This window comes from Musa acuminata, chromosome BXJ1-8 (genome assembly GCF_036884655.1).
Source record: "Musa acuminata AAA Group cultivar baxijiao chromosome BXJ1-8, Cavendish_Baxijiao_AAA, whole genome shotgun sequence".
NCBI classification, from domain to species: domain Eukaryota; kingdom Viridiplantae; phylum Streptophyta; class Magnoliopsida; order Zingiberales; family Musaceae; genus Musa; species Musa acuminata.
The window spans coordinates 10,373,977-10,396,553 of record NC_088334.1 but is presented as its reverse complement, the minus strand read 5'-3'; the positions used below and the strand labels follow the sequence as shown (position 1 = coordinate 10,396,553).

The following is a 22,577-nucleotide window of genomic DNA, read 5'->3' as shown; positions in this document are numbered from 1 at the left end:
CATAATTAAGCACAGGTGTGCAATTTGACATCACACATTAGATATCCTGCACATTTGTCACTCGGCCGTAGGGTATCCCACCGGAGGATGCAGCTCACGTGATATCAGGATTAAATCCGAGCCGTCGATTGAATCCTTGCTTATTTGGCCGTGTACGAGGCACGTGCTGGAATATTATACGGAGATAATTATTTTTCAACTTAAAAAGAGGAGGAGGGGTATTCAGACAGCGAGCAAAGGCGAAGGGGGTGGGTCAAACCCGTACACGTGTCGGTACATGGCGGTCGGTGACGGCCACCTCGAGCTGGCTTCGACGACAAACGCAACGAGCAGCTACGTCCCTTCCCCCATCTCTTCTTTAATAATAATGAGTCCATAACAAACAAAACAGCACACACAAAGTACTCTACGCAGCTACATCCCGTTCGTTGTAGGAAGAGACCTTCTCCCCCCCCTCCCCACCCCCACGCCGCACCCCCCTGCTTCGTCCTCCTTGTTCGATTGAAGGCACCCTCCCAACGAAATCCACCTGCCGGAGATGGTCTACGGCGGGGATCGCATCCTGCCGTCGCCCTCGCCCCCTTCAGCCGGTTCCGGCCTTTAATGGGCGCCGTTTGCATCGAGAAGATGGCCGGCGACGGCGAGTCCTCGGGGCGCCTGCGGCTCGAGATCGGCCGTCTCGAGGCTACCGGCGAAGACGATCCCCCGCCGAGTCCAAGAATGACAGGAAAGCGGCGAGAGGAGCCGGACCCCTTCGGATTCGCCGTGGGCCAGAAGCGGAGCCGGACCGCCGGTGACGACGCCGCTGCTCCTCATCCTCACCCGCAGGGCTCCTGTTGTGCCGCACCCTCGTCGTCGTCCGTCTCTGTCGGAGAAGCTTGTGCTCGGGCGATCGGGTCGACTTCTCGGTTGGCGCCGGCCGAGCACCCCGTCGCGTTCGGATCAATATCGCTTTCGGGTCGGTCGAGGGAGATGGAAGACGCTATCTCGGTCCGGCCGGGCTTCTTCCGGGCGGAAGGCAGCCCGCCGCTTCATTTCTTCGCCGTCTTCGACGGCCACGGTGGCGCCCACGTAAGTTTCGAAGCCCTACCTCTCCTCTCCTGTTCTTTAATATCGCAATTTAATCTTCATTTTAAGTTTAAGCACCGAACAGTAATAATCTGATTAGTTTCCGAATTTTCGGAAAAGATGACTACATTTCGAATGTTTGGTTTCGTTTTTCTGTCAAAATGTTTGTGATATGATGAGAAAAAGAAATTATCTATTTATTCCTCTAAAGAAATTATCAAAATGGACGGTGATACCGACGCCCGAATTTATCACTCCATACTTCAAGCTGTTCCAAACGGTGATTTGGGCGATCTTAGCCGTCTGATGAACAACCTGAACCTCGCGACGCAGGTCGCAGATCTGTGCAAAGAGCGGTTGCACATTATGCTGGCGGAGGAGCTGGGCCGCGCGGAGACGGAGGAGGAGGCGTGGATGAGGGCCGCGGTAGGGCGGAGCTTCGCGCGGATGGACGAGCTGGCGCTGACGGCTTGCGCGTGCGGGAAGGTCGGGATGCCACCGTGCGGCTGCGAGCGGTCGGGGATCGAGTCCGAGATTGTGGGGTCCACGGCGGCGGTAGCGATCGTCGGCGGTAGTCGGATCTTCGTCGCCAACTGTGGGGACTCTCGGACGGTGCTCAGCCGAGGCGGCCGGGCGGTGCCGCTCTCCTCCGACCACAAGGTCAGTCCAGTGGCATTCCTTGCAATTATCACGCGGGTCCCCAAAGGGCCAAAGGGCCATTGCTTCTAGTGCAACCACCTCTCGCCACGTGGTTTTCGTGAGGACTTGGGGAGACGATATTCTAGTAAATTCGATTCGATGTGACACGTGTCACTAGAACCGACACGTTGTTGACGCGAGATGCGCGGTGACGGGATTCGGGAAACGGTGATATATACCATAGTAGATAGTGTGATATTTGGGGTTAGGGTTTGAGGAGGTAATAAAAACTAATTATTTGGCAGCCGGACCGACCGGATGAGCTGGCGAGGATAGAAGCGGCCGGGGGACGGGTGATATATTTGAACGGAGCTCGCGTCCACGGCATACTGGCCATGTCACGGGCGTTAGGTATGAGTATGATTTGTATCTTTGTTTCAGAAATGCCATCTGCTACATAATTTCTTATTGTCGTTCCAAATGTTTTTGAAAAGCAGGCGACATTATCAAGCAAAATCTAATGCACAAAGAAAAAGCCAAACCTGATTGTGAGTTATATTTGCGATTGCCTTTTAGGTTCCTGTGTGCCTGCCCAGTAGTGTCGGTAGAAAATCTTACGCTAGCCGCTGGTGAGCCTGACGGTTCTGGCAATTCGATCAAGTAGATAATTTGAGGGACATATCCCTTTAATTATCTAGCATAGCAAACCGGATCAATGCATGAAAAGGGTGAATTAATCGAAACTTCATTTTGAGGTCTACTCATAAATCGGGAATCCTTGGACGTAACATCTCTCCTAGTCAGTTTATTACTCGGAATTTCCACTATTATGGTTAACTTCATATCATATCATACTTGTCGAATTTGTATGTCCAGCTGCGAAGGTTGTCTATCTTCTGGTAATATCTGTGTTCCTTTTCCATCTCCTGTCGTTTTCATGTTTTCCTACATGTTAGTGTTTTAAGCACAAGCAATGCTGCCAATTATTGGCTAAACAGTCTTAGGATAGCAGCACAGTATGCATTAAGTTTACCTGTTATGTCTGTCCTTTTATTTCCATAATAAATCATTACTAAGACTAGTAAAGTCTTGAAAAAAAAAGTAAGATCGACAATTGACATTTGTGAGAAGTCAGATGGACCTTAGGATAAACGATTGACGTGGGTGGTACAATTGTATAAGAGAACTAGGTTTTTTTGTCGGACTTATTCACCATAAAAAGAAATCTTGCATAGAGAGATTATGCTTATAAATGCACACACAAAAATAATTACTGAAAAGTTGTCGTAACTTGGTTGATATTTGCATGCTTTTCTTTTTTTTCAGTGTGAGCAGTTATATTTCCCTGAAAATGGTCATTAGAAATTAATGATTTGATGGTTAAAACACAAATTCAGTTCAAAATAGTAGCATTAACGTTACTTGTAATTTGGTAAAAGTAAGTTATATTTCTGATGGCTCGTAAGGTTTCTTGTTAATATAGGTAGAATGTGGGCAATAAAACACGAGAGTTGAACAATATTTTCCTGTGGATTACTATTTCTGCTGCTTTATTTTGTGTTGGCTGAATCCAGTCTTGATTGTTACAAGTTTGCGATGTTACTTTTGCTTTGAGTTCATACATAACCACATGTTTAAAGTAGATGGTCTGTTATTTGTGATGATTGATCATAACCACATTTAGGAGAGGATCACCACCAATCTTTTTATTCACTTTGCATATCGATGTGGGTAGAACTTCTGAGTTGTAACTGCTTGAGTAATTGCGACGAGTTTCGTATTTAGACTCCTTGGTCAATCAATAAAGATTTACACAGGAATCTGGTGTAGCCTGGATAAATTAAGGGTTGAGATATAGAGTTTACTTGAGCTATTTCCTTATCAGGATAAACCTCATTCAGTGGCCAGGATCAGACCAGCACCTCGATTCTGTCTCCTAGAGTCATGTTCTCATCTAAGAAGCTGATCCTTTGCTCGCCCGCTGTGGAAGATCGTGACCCATTTATCTTATTTTTTGAGTATCATGGCTTCAAGCACCAATTAGAACAAGGAAAGCCTTGCAAGTAAATCCATCACGAGTAAGCAAGTAAAGTAAATCCATTAGTACGGAGCGGGACCTGCTATGGTGACACTTAAAGGGACAGATGATTTTATTTTTCATGAGATTAATTGTTCTCCAATCCATTAGGACCCATTTTCTTGTCCAAGTCTGAATTTGCCTCGATGAAGTACATATTAAATGTTGGGAGGCTAAGATGAGAAGAGAGAACAAACGTTGCAACAAGTTGCAACCTAACACTTAAAGATATTCTTTCTGCTAGCTCTCTCCTAGAGGACTGGAAGTCGGAAGGTTAAGTTTAGGTGCGGGGGAATGATATATTTTTGATGAAGAGTGAGTTATTGATGAGTCATGGTGATACTTGAAACAATGGGACTGGTACACAGGACATACTATAACAAAACTTGCAAGCAAATTAACTACTAAATGCTTACTATATAGCATGGAGAAAAGTCCAAGAAGGGACTTCACTAAATTTGGCTATGTGGTAGAACGTCACCCTTTTCTCAAAAAAGATCAATGCAAGGTGAAACCACCTGTGCACCTAATATCTTGATGGGTTAGCGATCCATGAATGTTTAAAGCCTTTATTATTAATCTGCTCTTCTGTATCTGTTTCTGACTAGTACTATTGCGATGCATGATTCTGTTTCTGTTTGTCAATCCGCTCTTGTTTTGGTATAATACTATTCCCATGCATAATTCTAAGGAGTATGACTGAAGGCAACAGCTGCCAAATGTAACTGTGGTTCGTCAGTGTCTGTTGCAAGTATCAAGCGGTAATCTATTGATTGCTCCTTCACAGGGGACAAGTACTTGAAGCCTTCTGTGATTTCCGAACCGGAGATCCGCGTGGTGGAGAGAACAGGCGAAGATGAATGCCTGATCGTCGCGAGCGATGGGCTGTGGGACGTCTTACCTAATGATCTTGCATGTGATGTGGCTCGACGGTGCTTGGAAGAGGCAGATCCGACAAGGGAATCCGAGGACACCCTCGGAGGAGACAGCAGAGGCACAAGGGAGGAAGAGCAAGCATCTGACGCACGATGCTCTCTTGCAGCAACACTGTTGGCTAGGCTTGCGCTGGGAAGGAAAAGCGCTGACAATATAAGCGTAATTGTTATTGATCTGAGAAGAAAGCAACGGTAGTCTGATTGCAAACATTGTTGTCTGTCGATGAATCGGTTTGTTTGACGGACAGTCTTGCACTATCGAAACAGTGTGTTGAAGAGAAATGTATTGAAAGGATGATGCTGGATTTAAATGCCAAAGTTCATCAAAGAATTCTTCCTCTTATTATATCTTCAGTATAAGATGATTCTGAAACCGAGTACGATGAAGGTGCGGTAACTAATCGCAGGGGAAATGAAGTGCAATATCCGTCTTCAAGCTTTTTGACATCTTGAATGGAGGAGGAGATGATGTGGGACTCGGGAAATCCAATGATAAGGCAGGTGAAATGAATGTTGGATCCTTTCTACCACAGATCGAAGATTTCGTGCCACAAAATATGCATCATGCAGCAGCTTCTCTTGAACCTAATCACCACCAACAAGCTTACCATTTGGAAGAGACTTGCATTACCGTTTTAAAGATGTTCACCTTCTCTCTGCAGCTGTAACGAGACATCCAAATCTCCGCTTGTGGCCTTACCACAGCAGCGAAGTAAGCGAACTACGCCTGCCTTACCATTTGGATTCTCTCTCCCATCTTCTTCACTAGCCGCAAAACTACCACTGCTGCAGCTAAAAACTAGTAGTACATATTAGCATTGGCTTTTTCCTTCCGACACCTGCGGTTGCTATTGCCGGCTACGTCAATCACGATGTACCTGAGATCAAATAACATTATATCTTCCTTTTGATGCTATCTGAAAGGGATTTCTATATAATATGTAAAGATAGCATCTTTATATCCAAAATTGCTGTTAATCTATTAAGGAGAACTAAACTCTCCTCCTCCTCCTATCCTTTCGTATGACCACTTAAATTGATGGTTCAGGGAGATTGAGAGAGAAACTATAATCTCTTAGTTGCGTCCTCTATGAGATGTGTAACATACATCATCTGATCCCTAGAGGTCCTATCTATTTATAAGCGAGAGTAGAGGGTCTAAGATAAGTTATTATGAGAGTTTCTCCAATCAAGAGCATCCATACTATAATATGGACTTCTTTTCTATTGGCCAGTATCTGTCATCAAAATCCAATTAATTCCATTATATATCTTATCCAAGTAGTTCCATTATGAGAGTTTCTCCAATCAAACGTTAGGTTTTTGCTTCCGACACTTGCGGTTGTCGTCGCCTGCCACGTTATCATGGCTACAGCAATGCGATCGACCAAGGTAGTAATTGCATGGCTTATGCAGGTGCCTCGTCGATCTTAGATTTTTTTTTTTTAGTAGATCGATTAAATTTTTTTGTAAAATAAAAATTTTATTTGATCCTTGCTTCATCTCCAATATAAAAAATTTAGATCTGACATTTTAAATTTATTCATCATGAATTTTTTAAATTTTATAAAAAAATTAGATAAACTATATATATATATATATATATATATATATATATGTATATATATGTATATATGTATACATATACTTGTATACATACATATACATATATATGTATATGTATATATATATATATGTATATGTATGTATATATGTATATGTATGTATATATATATATGTACATATATATATATACATACATATATATATATAAATAAATATATGTATATGTATGTATATATGTATATGTATATATATATACATACATATACATATATACATACATATACATATATACATACATATACATATATACATACATATACATACATACATACATATACATACATACATATGTATACATACATACATATATATACATACATATATATATATATATATATATATATATATATATATACAACACATACACACATATATATATATATGTATACATACATACAATGGGAATCGGATCGTGATACACACACACATACACACACACACATATATATATATGTATACATACATACAATGAGAATCGGATCGTGATGAGATTACGATAATAAGACCGATTTGCCTTTAAACATAGATCATAAATAATCCCGATTATAGGTTACTCGAGAAGGACATCGAGATAACTGGACAGATTGGTGTACTGTATACTCATACATATGATGGATGCAGTTGGTCTCATAGCTGCTTGTGTGGGGATACTAGGGCTGCGGTGCAGGTGCTCATTGGATAATTAGTTCACTGATTGATCCCCTCACAGAATATTGAATGATTAATGATACCTCATTGTCAAACATTGATTACGTTGTCCCAATAGTGTATATGGTCTTTAGACTTGAGACACCAAGGATGTTTTGTATGAGTACTCCACTCTTTGATACGAGACTTATAAGTATAGAAGTTTCAAATCAATCACAACCGGTCATCGGGAGTGGTAGTCAACCTTACGAGGGTTATTGAGTGTCGATGGAGGATCATCTGCTCTCGGTGTCATGAGAGAAATATCTCATATGTTCTTACTCAAACAAATCCCTAACTATGGTCATTCAAATTGAGAGAGAAAGAGTTCTTCAAGAGAATCCAATTATAGCGAGACTCAAGTAGAAACCGTATGAGTCTGACATTACCATGTCTGGTATACGGTCTCTAGGATATTAGATCGATGAGGGACCATAGGTATACAGCAACTAAGGATAAATATGTCCAAATGGATTGGATTCCCCTGTATTGTCTAGGGACTACGACATAGTAACATAGTACGTCCGTAGTCAATAAATCGAGTGAATTATTCTAGAGATAATAATTCACTAAGTCAGAAGGAGTTCTAATAGGTATGACTCACAACCAACTCGATATTGGGCCTAGAGGGTCACACACATATGGTAGGCATTACGATGAGTAGAGATTAGAATATAAGATATCTAATAAGTCCTTGAATTATTGGATCCTATGGATGAGATACAATAAGAGTCAATGAGAGATTATTATATAGAGATCCATTAATATAAGAGGCTTAGGTATTTGGATGGAGATCCAATACTCAATAGAGCAGGATTCATTAGGGTTAAGTTAATACGGGACCTCTATAAATATGCGGGAACCAAAGGTTCATAGGTTAAAGCTTTTCTTGATTGTCATCTTCTAGTATCCTCTCCCCTTCTCCTCCTTAGATAATAGGCCTAGAGATTTGAGGAGCGTCGTCACAGCTCTACCATGTGGATCACCGTTAAAAAGGAGGACGCTTAACCTCCTTCACCCTCTCTTACAGATTTACAGGGATTCAGAGATAAATGATCTCCTTAGGTAACACAATCTTTTATATATGCAGTTTTTGGTTTTGTGGATTTTGCGCACTAATCTTCACACAACGATTAACACAATTTTTAAAAAATTTAAGGATTTTGTTTTCTATTTTTTCGTTGCGCATGTGATGTCACCTCTAGATTTCCCTACACTTATTTCTTCATTCATTGTCTTTCGCCATTCATCTTTTTCAACTACTTCATCAAAACTTATAGGATTTGAAATAAATAAAATAAATATTGAATTATAAATTTTTGTTAGTGATCTGAATTTTCCTAGAGAGGTTTCATCTGAGGAATCACTTGATGAATTTGAACTGCTACTAGGGGAGGTTGAAGATTAACTTATTGAAGTAGGATTTATCACTTGATTATGTGGAGTGTCTAGTTATACTGTAATCTGAATTTATATTTCACTTTTATTCATCTCCCAATTCCAACTTGCCTTTTCATCAAACATAATATTTTTATTAATAATAACTTTGCCATTAACATGATTATATAATCGATATGCTTTGTATTATAAGGAATAACTAATTAAAATATATTTTTTATATTTTTCATCAAGCTTTGATGGTTTTGCGAATTTACTAAAGCATATGCAATACAACCAAAAATTTTTAGATGGCTTACACTTGTCTTCATACCATACCAAGCCTCAATAGAAATTTAATTCATGATAGCTTTTGTTGGTGAAATATTTAATAAAGAAACTACTATTACAACTGCTTTTATCCAAAATTGATTTGGAAGATATTTTCCCTTAAGCAAATTTCTTATCATTTTAACGATACTTTGATTTTTTACGTTTAGCAATACCATTTTGTTTCGGTGTATGTGGTAATGTCAATTCCCTACGAAAATTATTTTCTTTACAAAAAAATTAAATTTATTAGATAAAAATTCACCACTTCTATATATCCGAAGTGTCTTTATGCATCTTCTACTTTGTATTTTTATAAGTGCCTTAAATTTTCAAAAATGATCAAATATTTTAGATTTTAGTTTTAAAAAATATACCCAACTCATGCGACTATAGTCATTAATAAATAATAAAAAATATCGACTTCCACTAAATAATTTTATATTCATAGGTCCACATAAGTCAGCATGAATTAATTCAAGACAATTAGATACTCTCCATACTTTTCCAATAGAAAATGATTTTTTACTTTATTTATCATAAATACGAAGGATACATTAAGTGTATTAATTTTGGATAATTCAAAAATTATTATTTTTATTTGACAACCTTAAACCCTTAATGTTAAGGTAGTCACATCTTAAATACCACAAGTTAGACTCATTCTTTTGAGTTATAATAAAAACATATTTTTAAATATTTAAAACATCAAGTGAAAATATCTTATTTTACACCATACAAACATATATCATAATTAAACCATATTTTTTAATTTAATAGTTCATGAACTATCATCAAATATAACTCAATATCCATCATCAATCAATTGTCTAACACTCAACAAGTTATGTGATAAATTAGAAATAAAGAAAACATTATCAAGGTGTTTTACCTTTCCTTGACTTATCTTCTCCTCAATTGTTCTTTTCTCTTCCACTTGGATTTGCTTATTATCTCTAAGTTTAACTTTCAGTTTTATCAATATCTTTAAATATTAATCTTATCCCTGACATATTATTAGAACATCAACTATCCAAAAATCAAATGTCATTTGAGATATCAACTTGTGAATAAGTCATAAACAACTTACTACTTTCTTCATTTTTCTCCATATAGCTTGCTTCCTTTTCTATTTTTCAATAATCTACCTTCATGTGACCAAACTTTTTATAATAGTGACATTGAACTCTATGCTTATATTTTTTTTATCATAATTCGATTACTTTTGTTCATCATACTCATCAAAGTGTTCTCTTCCTCTTCTTCTTCCTCTTCCTTTTTCTCTACCATGAAATCATCCTTTAATATATTCTCTTCTTGTTGATTTTTGTGTCTCTTCTTTTGAAGTAGAAGACTCTCCCTTAACTTAAAATATCTTTTTTTCATTTTTATCAAGTGACATATTCAACCTTGTTTCATTTGCTTATAATGAACCTATTAGTTCATCAAATGAAAATGTAAATAAATCTTTTACTCTCCAATTATGACAATAACATGATCAAATTTCGGATCTAAACTTCTCAAAACTTTTATAACAATTATATGATCATAAAGATGTTCACCATAAGATTTCATTTGACTAACAATTTTAGTTACTCGAGAAAAAAAATTTTACACCGATTCATTATTTTTTCATGAACAAAATTTCAAACTCACGATGAAGGGTTTAAAGTTTTACCATAAATATCCTTGATGAACCTTGAAATTTATTTTGAAGTATCAATCAAGCTTGTTTTAAAGTTGTTGCTACTTTAATTCTTGAGAAGATTGTCTCATGTACAACTTGTTGAATGAAGAATAATGCTTTTAAGTCATTTCAATTCTCCATCAACCTGATTTTTGATTTTTTCATCTGGATCCGCATATACATTTTCTATTAAGTCCCAAAGATCCTAAGACTTGAATAAAGTCTTCATCTTGATACTCCAAAATTTATAGTATTTACATGAGAAAATGATAATAAGGGGTTGAGGACATGGAATTATCATTGAAAACTATAATGCCTAGTTTAAATTGAAACTTAGCTTTGATACTACAAATGTTGAGGATGAAGAAGCAAGAAAACGATAAAAACATAATACTAAGATGCGATTAAAAGAAAATATTTTCAATCAAGAAAACTGAAATAATATTAAACAAGAGGTAAGACTTAGAACACTTACAAGATATTTCTAAATACACGTTACCTTACTTTATGAACTATGATCTTATTTACAGGGTGTAATGGTAGTTACCTCATTTTATCATGTTATCATGATTTAATTAGATGTAAAAACTATCCATAACTTTTAGATCATGATCCACCATTTAGAATATATTTATAATTAAAATATATCAACTACCTAAATAATTACGATGAATCAATTCTAAACCTTCTTAACACTCTCAACATCTACCTCAACCTTCTTACAACGACCTTTGTATTTCTCATTCTCATATTTCATCTTCCTTCCCACCTTTCTCCGCTTGGCTTTCTTTTTCTCCACTCAATAGCATTTGCATCACTGCTAATATGCGTGCTCGATGGTAAGACTATCATGTTTCGAACTGATATGATGTGTCTACTACTTGGATGGTGAGTCACGCAAAGTCCGGCTGAAGGAGGGCTTAAAGTGAGTGCGACAGTGATGGAATGAGTCGAGAGCGAGAGAGTAAAAATAAGAAAAGGAACGTGAACGGACCAATATAACCCTTTAGGCAAATGGAAATGTCGGATCGAGACCGATGGATCTAAGGTTTCCTATCTTCACTTTCTGCGGTGCTGGTGACAGCCCTAACTAAAATAGGAATCATAATATGAACTCCTACAGCTTGTAATCGTTGTTGGTTGGTTCTTCTTCTTTTGTGCTTCGAAGACGAACGAATTGGGCACAGAAACGGACGTGACGAGAAGAGCAGCAGAGTAAAGAAACCCCATGGAGAGATAGCAAGGATCGTTTAAGGGGAACGAGGTGGGGATTGATCTAACCTGGAAGAGCTGCAGATCGGCCATCACATCCCACGACGAGCAGTTGAGCCGGCAGAGGAGCACCTCGGCAACGAAAGTGGACGCCTCAGACTCCCACTGCGGAGAGCAAGACGGAGGAGGAGAAGGATGAGATCTCGCCACTCCCAGCAGCTTCGAAGCGCACTTGCGAACCCTCATTCTTCGTCTCTGCTTTCAGCTGTGCCTGCCCTGCAGCAGAAACGTGCCTATCGATGGCGGCGGAAACTACAAGATACGCCCCATCCAATCCAAACCAGACCAAGATTGCTCACTCACCAGCCCGATAGATTACGACATCTCGCTAGATACGGCTCCAGGTCAGCACAACACGACAGGAGCAGACAGAGATCTACGGTTATGACTGGGTTGATGTTCGTTAGTTACTGTGTTAAGTAATAATTCCTCGAATCTTTTAATTGTTATGTGGGCTCAGTCGACCAAACCCATCACACGAGGTTGGGGAATCTCAATATCGTTAAGGACGTGCGACGATCGTAACACAATTGGTAATGACCACATGAGGTCGAAATATCAAATACCAGTACTGAGATGTTACTGATGTGACCAGTAAAGTATTAACTATGAACATCATTATCTATTATTTATATATATAGATAAAGATAAAGAATAATTATCCGGATGATTTGAATTGTCGATTGTTGATATGTGATCCTGTTGTTGTACTCAAGGTAGCATATTTTGGTGCAATTTTTATTGATTCTGAGAACTTAAACTTATATTATTATTATTCAATAAGTGGCACGTGAAACCTCACCAAACACAACTTGGCTGCTTAATGTGCATGTCATTGAGTATTGAAAGCAGATATATTCTCATTAGACATGTCACAATCACGTGCTGCCGAGGAAAGAGAAAATAAAGTTTTCTTTTCGTTATTTATGACGAGAAAAATAATTATAAAGTTTATTCTAATTATTTATGATGAGAAAGATAATCACTAGCTTCTTTCTTATCCTTTACAATGCACTCGTATACCTCAGTTACTAACTTAAGCATTGGAGGGACACCGGATCAAGAAATCGCTTTCAATCTTAGTCTTCATGTAGGTGACACCTCAAGAGCTCGACATTTCCATCTTAGAGGTACCTTAGACGATCTTACGTATACGGGTCTGGATTATGTCGGGCTAACCAAGATATTAATGATATTTTTCCTAACATTTCGATGTTATGAGGGCCTAAACTTACAAGTCAAACTCGGTCGACTTACAAAGACACCCCGGCACGGGATCAAACGAACGATGATCGGGTCAGGAGACTTACAAGTTGAATTCGATCGAGATGGAATACCTAACTTGTAAGTGATTATGAAATGGTGCATTTACCATTGAATCATAGTTATGTGAGCTTTTCATAAACTTTAAATCCTGAAGAACTTTCGGGTTCACGAAAACTGCCTCCCTTGACAAATGAAAGTTCGGGACTTTCTCTGCCCTTGGGTTATTCAAAGACAAAGTGTGGACCTTAACCATCTGATGGCTAGTAGATTGAGAGGAACTTGTATGAGAAAAAAGTGACATTCTGATTTGAGGAGATGAAGAAGCATAATAGTAGAACAAACTGTTGTTGAACCGATTCTAAGATTATGAGAAACTCAAGATCCAACTCACCCTTCTGGGAACCAAAATGAAGCAAACTAAGGAGGCTTTAGAGACTCAAATAGAAGAATGAACCTCACATTAGCGAATTAAGAATTCGAAAAATGCTAGATAATGGATTCGAAACATGTCGGATGAAGGATTCGAAAAGCACCAGATAACGAATTCGAAACATACTAGACAAAGGATTCCAAATGTGCTAGATAAGAAACTTAAGAGGTACAAAAATCTACCGGGACGTAGGCACAAGGCCGAATGTGCCTAAGACGCATGAATCAAGAAAACTTGACATATGTAAAGAGAAATCCATCATGGCAGAGGCACAAGACTGAATGTGCCCAAGATGCATAAGTCGAGAAAACTCGATCTACATGAAGAAAAATCCATCACGAAGGAGGCATAAAGCAAAACGTGTTGAGATGCTAAGTCGGGAAAACCCGACCCCTATAAAGAGAAATCCACCATAATAGAAGCACAAGAAAAAATATACTTGAGGCACATGAGTTGGGAAAACTCGACTTACATGAAGAGATATCTACCATGACAAAGGAGCAAGGTCGAATGTGCCTGAAATAAATGAGTTGGGAAAACTCAACTTGCATTAAAAGAAATCCATTATGACAAAGTCGCAAGGCCGAATGTGCTCAAGATGCATGAGTTAGGAAAACCCAACCCATGTGAAGAGAACTCTACCACGATGAAGGCACAAGGCAAAACGTACCCCAAGTGTATTAGTCGGGAAAACCTGAGTCACGAGTAGAGAAATCTGCCATGATAGAAACATAAGGCAAAATATACTCAAAGTGCATGTGTTGAGACAACCAAACCCGCAAAAGAAAATCACTTATGCACATCATCGAACAAATTAAACATCACAATTTGATCCCCGAAGCACACGTTCGGGGGGGCGGCACAAGTGATAGGTGTTAGTTTGGCAAGTCCCATAGTCCCACATCGGGAAAATCAGACTTGTTGTCTCATCTTGGAACTATAAATAAGGGCCTGAGCTTTGAAGTCAGATGCACCACAAAAGGTACCATAAGTGGCACCACAAGAAAAACCTAAGTGTTTGCTTTGGTTTAAGTCCATACTCAGTTAAATAGTTTGGACTTATAGTTTGGTTTTTCTTGTTTAGTATTTAAGGGTGTTTTATGGCCTAGGAACATCTTCCTAAGGCATTTGTAATTGTCCCTCTTTTGTAGTAGTGATTTGCTCCTCTTTCGTCCGTGGATGTAGGTCAAAGTCAATTGATCGAACCACGTATATCTGGTGTTCTGGTGTTCTTGTCTCGCTTTTATTCTTTCTGTTTTATTGTCTTGTTGGGTTGCCAAAATTACCTTGTGGTAAATTTCCTGGGGCTAGCTCTAACAAACTGGTATCAGAGCCTGGTTATGGGATCTTTTGGCAACGATGACAATAACAAAGATTGTTATCGAGAAATTCGACAGAAATGTCAACTTCGGCTTGTGGCAACTCAAGATGGAGGCCATTCTTGTTCAAGACGGAGTTGATTTGATACTACAGGGAGCCGAGAGCATTCTAGATGATATGTCAAAAGAAGAGCTTGCGGGTATGGATAAGAAGGCCCGATCAAGCATCATTCTAAATCTCTCTGACGAGGTTTTACGGGAGGTAGCTACGGAGACTACGGCTAAGAGCATGTGGGACAAGCTTAAAGCCTTGTACATGAAGAGGACAGTGGAGAATCGTCTCTACTTGAAGCAGAGTCTGTATATGCTTCGGATGATTGAAGGTACATCTATACTCTCGCATCTTGATAAGTTTGATTCTTTGGTTATGGATTTGGAGAATATAGATGCAAAAATTGATGATGAGGATAAGGCTTTATTACTCTTGTGTTCTCTTCCCCAATCTTTTAAGCATTTCCGTGATACTTTGATTTATGGAAAAGAAACAGTTTTGTATCAAGAAATTAAATCTACACTGAAATCTAAGGAGCAGATAGACAGGAATATCACTTGGGAAAGTAGAGAGAATCAGGCTGAGGGTCTGGTTGTTAGGGTGAGAATGGATAAAAGAGAATTTGACAGTAGTAGATCTAAATCTAGATCTAAATCCAGATATAGAAATTTGGAATGCAGATATTGCTAGTCATAGGTGCCCAGCAAGCCAATCACGTGAGTGATGGCACGTGTGACTTGATACAGAATCTTTTTGCTTATTATATTTTGGCGTATATCACTTTATAACTATTGCATAAATGCATATATATATATTGTGATGTCCTTGGATTTATGCAATGGGAATCGGATCGTGATGAGATCACGATAATGAGATCGATTCACCTTTAAACACATATCCTAAATAATCCCGGTCATAGGTTACTCGAGAGGGACATCGTGATAACCGGATAGACTGGTGTGCTGTATACCCGTCCATATGATGGATGCAGCTGGTCTCATAGCTGCTCGTGTAGGGACACTAGGGATACAGTACAGGTGCTCATTGAAGAATGAGTTCACTGATTGATCCGCTTACGGAATGCTGGATGGTTGATGATGCCTTATTGTCAGACAGTGATTCCGTAGTCCTAGTGGTGTATCTGGTCCTTAGACTTGAGACACCAAGGATGTCCTGTATGAATGCTCCATTCTTTGATACCAGACTTATAGGTTTGGCTGTCCCCAGATCTAGTACAACTGGTCATTGGGAGTGGTAGTCGACCTTACGAGGGCTATTGAGTGTCAATAGAGGATCATCCACTCTCGGCGTCATGAGAGGAATATCCTATGTGTTCTTGCTCAGACAAATCCCTGGCCAGGGTCATTCGGGTTGAGAGAGAAAGAGTTCTCCGGGAGAATCCGATTAGAGCAAGACTCGGGTAGAAACCGTATGGGTCTGACAGCACCATGCTCGATATACGGTCTCTGGGATATTAGATGGATGAGGGACTATAGGTACATGGTAACTGAGGACAGACAAGTCCAATGGATTGGATTCCCCTGTATCTGTTGGGAAATCATAGGGGGGGGGCGACATCATATGCGCAGCGGAAGAACAAGAAAACAAAAATCCCCGATTCCCAAAAAGATGTTCATCCTCGTGCGAAGATTGGTGCGCAAAATCCGCAAAAACACAAAACTGCGTATAGAGATTGTGTTACCTAGGGAGATCGTATATCCCTATTTCCTTGCAGATCCTTAGGAGAGGGTGAAGGAGGTCAAGCGTCCTCCTCTCTAGCGGTGATCCACACAGCAGGGTTGCGACGACGCTCCTCAAAACTCCAGGCCTACTCTGAGGTGGAGAGGGAGAGGAGAATAGGAAGGGCAAGCAAAGACTCTAGCCTATGAGGCTGTGAATCCCTCCTATTTATAGAGATCCCGTGTCAAAACCCTAATGGGTCCTTTCCCTAGTGGGTATTGGATCTGCATCCAATAAGACAAGGGCTCCGTCGGATATCTCATGTCCGAACCTCTACTCATCGCAATGCCTACCATATGTGTGTGACCCTCTAGGCCCAATATCGAGCTGGCCGTGAGTCATACCTGTCAGAACTCCTTCTAACTCAGTGAATTATTATCTCTGTAATAATTCACTCGACTCATCGACTACGGAAGTACTAGGCCACTACGCCGTAGTCCCCAGACGATACAGGGGAATCCAATCCATTGGACCTGTCTGTCCTTAGTTACCATGTACCTATAGTCCCTCATCCATCTAATATCCCAGAGACCGTATATTGAGCATGGTGCTGTCAGACCCATACGGTTTCTACTCGAGTCTCGCTCTAATCGGATTCTCCCGGAGAACTCTTTCTCTCTCAACCCGAATGACCCTGGCCAGGGATTTGTCTGAGCAAGAACACATGGGATATTCCTCTCATGATACCGAGAGTGGATGATCCTCTATCGACACTCAATTGCCCTCGTAAGGTCGACTACCACTCCCAATGACCAGCTGTACTAGATCTGGGAACAGCCAAACCTATAAGTCTGGTATCAAAGAGTGGAGCACTCATACAGGACATCCTTGGTGTCTCAAGTCTAAGAACCAGATACACCACTAGGACTACGGAATTGTTGTCTGACAATAAGGCATCATCAACCATCCAGCATTCCGTAAGCGGATCAATCAGTGAACTCATTCTCCAATGAGCACCTGTACTGTATCCCTAGTGTCCCTACACGAGCAGCTATGAGACCAGCTGCATCCATCATATGGACGGGTATACAGCACACCAGTCTATCCGGTTATCACGATGTCCCTCTCGAGTAACCTATGACCGGGATTATTTAGGATATGTGTTTAAAGGTGAATCGATCTCATTATCGTGATCTCATCACGATCCGATTCCCATTGCACAAATCCAAGGACATCACAATATATATGCATTTATGCAATAGTTATAAAGTGATATACGCCAAAATATAATAAGCAAAAAGATTCTGTATCAAGTCACACATGCCATCACTCACGTGATTGGCCTGCTGGGCACTTATGACTAGCAATCTCCCACTTGACCTAAAGCCAATCACCTATGTGTCTGATCCCCATCAGACCCCTGTGACGCTCAAAGACAATCTGAGACAATGGCTTTGTTAGTGGATCTGCAATGTTATCTTCGGATGGAACTCTTTCCACTGCTACATCTCCTCGGGTCACGATCTCTCTGATAAGGTGGAACCTCCTCAGAACATGCTTAGATTTCTGATGAGACCTAGGTTCCTTCGCTTGAGCAATTGCCCCGTTGTTGTCGCAATATAGGGAAATCGGCTCCTCACTATCCGGCACGACTCCCAAATCTGTGATGAACTTCTTCAACCAGACTCCCTCCTTTGCTGCATCTGATGCAGCAATGTACTCCGCCTCTGTGGTCGAGTCAGCAGTGGTATCTTGCTTGGAACTCTTCCAGCACACTGCTCCTCCATTCAAGGTGTACACATACCCTGAATTCGACTTGCTATCATCGACATCAGACTGAAAACTTGAGTCAGTGTAGCCTTCAACCTTAAGGCTATTACCTCCATATACTAGTAAAAGATCCTTAGTCCTTCTCAAGTACTTAAGGATACACTTTACTGCTTTCCAGTGCTCCAAGCCTGGATCCGCCTGATACCTGCTCGTGACACTCAGAGCATGCGCTATATCAGGCCTAGTACATAGCATGGCATACATGATAGACCCTATTGCTGAGGCATAAGGTATCATATCCATGTTCGCCCTTTCTTCTGGAGTCTTTGGGGACATACTCGTAGAAAGCGATATCCCATGTCTCATCGGTATGAGACCTCTTTTGGAATTTTCCATGCCAAACCTTTTGACAATAGTTTCTATGTACCTGGACTAGGACAAGCCAAGCATCCTTTTAGATCTATCTCTATAGATTCTAATCCCCAAGATATAAGATGCTTCTCCTAAGTCCTTCATGGAGAAGTGTCTAGATAACCAAGCCTTTATTGTGGATAGCATTCCTATGTCATTCCCAATGATGAGGATGTCATCCACATATAATACCAAAAAGCTAATAGCGCTCCCACTTACCTTTCTGTATACACAAGGCTCATCTTCGTTCTTAACGAAGTCATAAGATCTGATTGCCTCATCAAATCTTATGTTCCAACTTCGGGAAGCTTGCTTTAGTCCATAAATGGATCTAAGCAACCTACACACCTTATTTGGGCAGTTCTTGGACACGAATCCCTCAGGTTGCATCATATACACCTCCTCCTCCAGGTTCCCGTTGAGGAATGCGGTTTTCACATCCATCTGCCAGATCTCATAATCATAGTATGCTGCAATAGCCAATAGAATTCTGATGGATTTTAGCATTGCTACGGGTGAGAAAGTTTCGTCGTAGTCAACACCTTGCCTTTGACGATACCCCTTAGCCACTAGCCTTGCTTTATAGGTCTCTACCTTTCCATCTACTCCGATCTTTTTCTTAAAGATCCACTTGCAACCGATGGGTACAATACCTTCGGGTGCATCAACTAGGTTCCAAACCTTATTGGAGTACATAGAATCCATCTCAGAATTCATGGCTTCTTTCCACTTCCCGGAGTCTATACTCATAATAGCCTCCTCGTAGGTCTGAGGATCAATATCCTCTACATCCTCTGCTCTAATATGTCCCACATATCTCTCAGGAGGATGGGATACTCTATCAGACCTGCGTAAAGTTGAAACTTGTGTATTAGATACCTGAACAGACTCGGGCTGTAGAGTGGTGCTTGAGCTTGGTTCTCCAACCTCGCTCAATTCTATCATTCTCCCACTGTCTCCGTCAAGAATGTGTTCCTTCTCAAGGAACACTGCTCTCTTAGCTACAAAGACCTTTTGGTCCTCGAGATGATAGAAGTAATACCCACAAGTTTCCTTGGGGTATCTCACAAATTTACATCGCCCTGTCCTTGATTCTAACTTATCGGGGTTGTGTCTTTTAACATGGGCAGAGCAGCCCCAAATCTTAACTACTTTAAGATCAGGCTTCTTCCCTTTCCATATCTCATATGGTGTAGACACCACCGACTTAGTTGGAACTCTGTTCAGAAGGTAAGCTGCGGTTTCTAGGGCATATCCCCAGAATGAGATGGGTAGGTCAGCGAAACTCATCATGGACCGTACCATATCTAATAATGTACGATTTCTCCTTTCAGAGACACCATTGAGCTGAGGTGTATAAGGAGGTGTCCATTGGGATAATATCCCATGGTCCTTGAGGAAGTGAGTAAACTCTGTACTTAAGTACTCACCTCCTCGATCTGATCGAAGAGTTTTGATACTCTTTCCAGTCTGGTTCTCCACCTCATTCTTATACTCTCTGAATTTCTCAAAGGCCTCGGACTTGTACTTCATTAAGTACACATATCCATACCTTGAGAAATCATCAGTAAATGTAATGAAGTAGGAGTAACCTCCAATGGCATGAGTTGACATGGGTCCACATACATCACTATGTATGAGTTCCAACAACTCAGTGGCTCTCTCTCCAGTTCCACTAAATGGAGAGTTGGTCAGTTTTCCACGAATGCAAGGCTCACAAGTTGCATATGACACATAGTCGAATGGATCTAGATATCCATCATTTAGCAACTTTTGAATCCTTCTTTCATGGATGTGACCTAGCCTACAATGCCACAGGTATGCACTGTTCAACTCATCTCGTTTCCTTTTGGACACATTTATATTCATGATATGTGGAGTGGTGTCTAACATAAATAAACCATTATGCAATGTTCCTTTCGTGATGATCTTATCATCTAATAATATCGAACAACCATTGTTCTCAAAAACAAATTTATATCCACTAACTGTTAAACATGAAATGGAGATAATGTTTTTGATAATAGAAGGAACAAAATAACATGCATCTAATGCAATAAAAGCTCCACTAGGCAGATGTAGGGCGACCTCGCCAACAGCTAATACAGCAACTTTTGCTCCATTACCCATCTTGAGGTCCATCTCGCCTCTCTCTAGTCTCCTAGGCCTTGCCAGAACCTGCAACGAATTACATATATGATAAGCACTACCGGTATCTAATACCCATGTGTTATCATAAGAGTCTGACAAATGGAGACCGATCATGAATGTACCTGAAGCTTCATCAAGCTTTTGTTTCGCCCTTTCTGCAAGGTACTCTTTGCAGTTTCTCTTCCAGTGCCCATCTTTACCACAGTGGAAGCACTGGCCTTTGTCCTTTGTTGGGTCTTTCTTAGCAACCTTTGCTTTACCTTGTTTGCCCTTGCCCTTTCCCTTCTTAAGGGACCTTTCTGCTTTCCTTTTCTTTCTGGTCTCACCAGTGTAGAGAACTGGCTTCTCTTTCTTAATAGTACTCTCTGCCTCCCTCAACATATTGAGGAGCTCTGGGAGAGTCACCTCAAGCTTGTTCATATTAAAATTCATTATGAACTGTGAAAAGGAATCTGGTAGGGACTGAAGCACAATGTCCACACACAAGTTATCCTCTAGGACCATTCTTAGACCTGTGAGTTTCTCTATCCACTCAATCATCTTTAGGACATGGTTCTGAACCGGTGTCCCCTCAGTCATCCTAGCGCGGAAAAGGCTCTTGGATATCTCATATCGTTGAGTCCTTCCCTGTTCCTCAAACAATTCACGGACATGTAGGAGAATGGATCTGGCATCCATCTTTTCATGTTGTCTCTGTAACTCTGGAGTCATAGAGCCCAACATATAGCACTGAGCAAGAGTGGAGTCATCAATGTACTTCACGTAGCGAGCGATCTCATCCTCGCTTGCCCCTTCTTCGGGCGTAGGCATCACTGTATCAAGGACGTACACGATTTTCTCCGCTGTGAGAACAATTCTCAAGTTACGGAGCCAATCCGTATAATTTGGACCAGTGAGGCGGTTGACATCAAGTATGCCACGTAAGGGATTTGAAAGCGACATTTTCTGAAAATAAAGGTGTAGCAAAAATGAATAACATGCAGATTTTGCAAGAAATAAACTATCAAGATATGGACTTCTATCTTAATATGCTCCCACTATTTTACTAACGAGTCACGCGACACCCTCAGCACGTGAAACGGAAGTCTCCGGCAGACTTCTAGTGGGGATCAGGATCCAATCAGCGTCTTAGTGTAACCTCGAGGGACTCGACCAATCACACTAAGCCTAAAAGGTAGACAACTCTTGCCGATCACAACTCCTTGTGATTCCCGTCCTGTTCGGCCTCCGAATCACCATGGCCTCGAGGGACTCGACCAACCATGATGCTCGGTTAAGTCAACACCTTCGTTACAAGATGAGTCTGATTTGATGATATACCCTCGAGGGACTCGACCAAGCATATCATGCCCTCAGGTCACCGGTGACATCTCTATGTCGTAAGCAAGATAGCGAATCGCGATATAGGTGAGTCTCGAGGGACTCGACCAACTCAACCTACACCGGGATTCGGTTCCTACTCATAACGATGGAAGGCCACGTGGGTCAATCTAATTGCCTCACGTTTACCGACTTAATATTATCGAGAGATGTTTCTATGATTTGGTCTCCTAATATGACATGTCACACATATATATATTTAATATATATCTACATCGCATGCAAATATATATACATATCTAGTATGTGTATAAGCAATCACACCAGATGATCATGGACCACAACCTAATATGATTAGGCCCGAGCCAGTAGGCCTAATCACTCACATCAAGATCTATGTGTGCAACGGTGCATCTCCATGCCTTGTGATCGTCCATCTCGTCCTCGTCGGTTCCGTCGACATCTTGATGCATCTCCATG

General features: G+C 40.5%; 1 protein-coding gene across 1 annotated transcript; it reads left to right on the top strand.

Annotated features, from left to right (window-relative positions):
• The first annotated feature begins 275 nt into the window (after window positions 1-275).
• LOC135587480 (probable protein phosphatase 2C 37) lies at window positions 276-5,067 on the top strand. Its single transcript, XM_065078960.1, has 4 exons — window positions 276-1,071; window positions 1,402-1,728; window positions 2,013-2,118; window positions 4,572-5,067. The coding sequence occupies exons 1-4, from the start codon at window positions 604-606 to the stop codon at window positions 4,913-4,915; spliced, it is 1,245 nt and encodes a 414-aa protein (XP_064935032.1). The 5' UTR covers window positions 276-603; the 3' UTR covers window positions 4,916-5,067.
• Window positions 5,068-22,577: the final 17,510 nt, after the last annotated feature.

Coding starts and splice junctions, on each gene's coding strand:
- LOC135587480 (XM_065078960.1), top strand. CDS start 604: ATGGGCGCCGTTTGCATCGAGAAGATGGCCGGCGACGGCGAGTCCTCG. Junction 1,729..2,012: donor CGCTCTCCTCCGACCACAAG/GTCAGTCCAGTG, acceptor ATTATTTGGCAG/CCGGACCGACCGGATGAGCT. Junction 2,119..4,571: donor GGCCATGTCACGGGCGTTAG/GTATGAGTATGA, acceptor GCTCCTTCACAG/GGGACAAGTACTTGAAGCCT.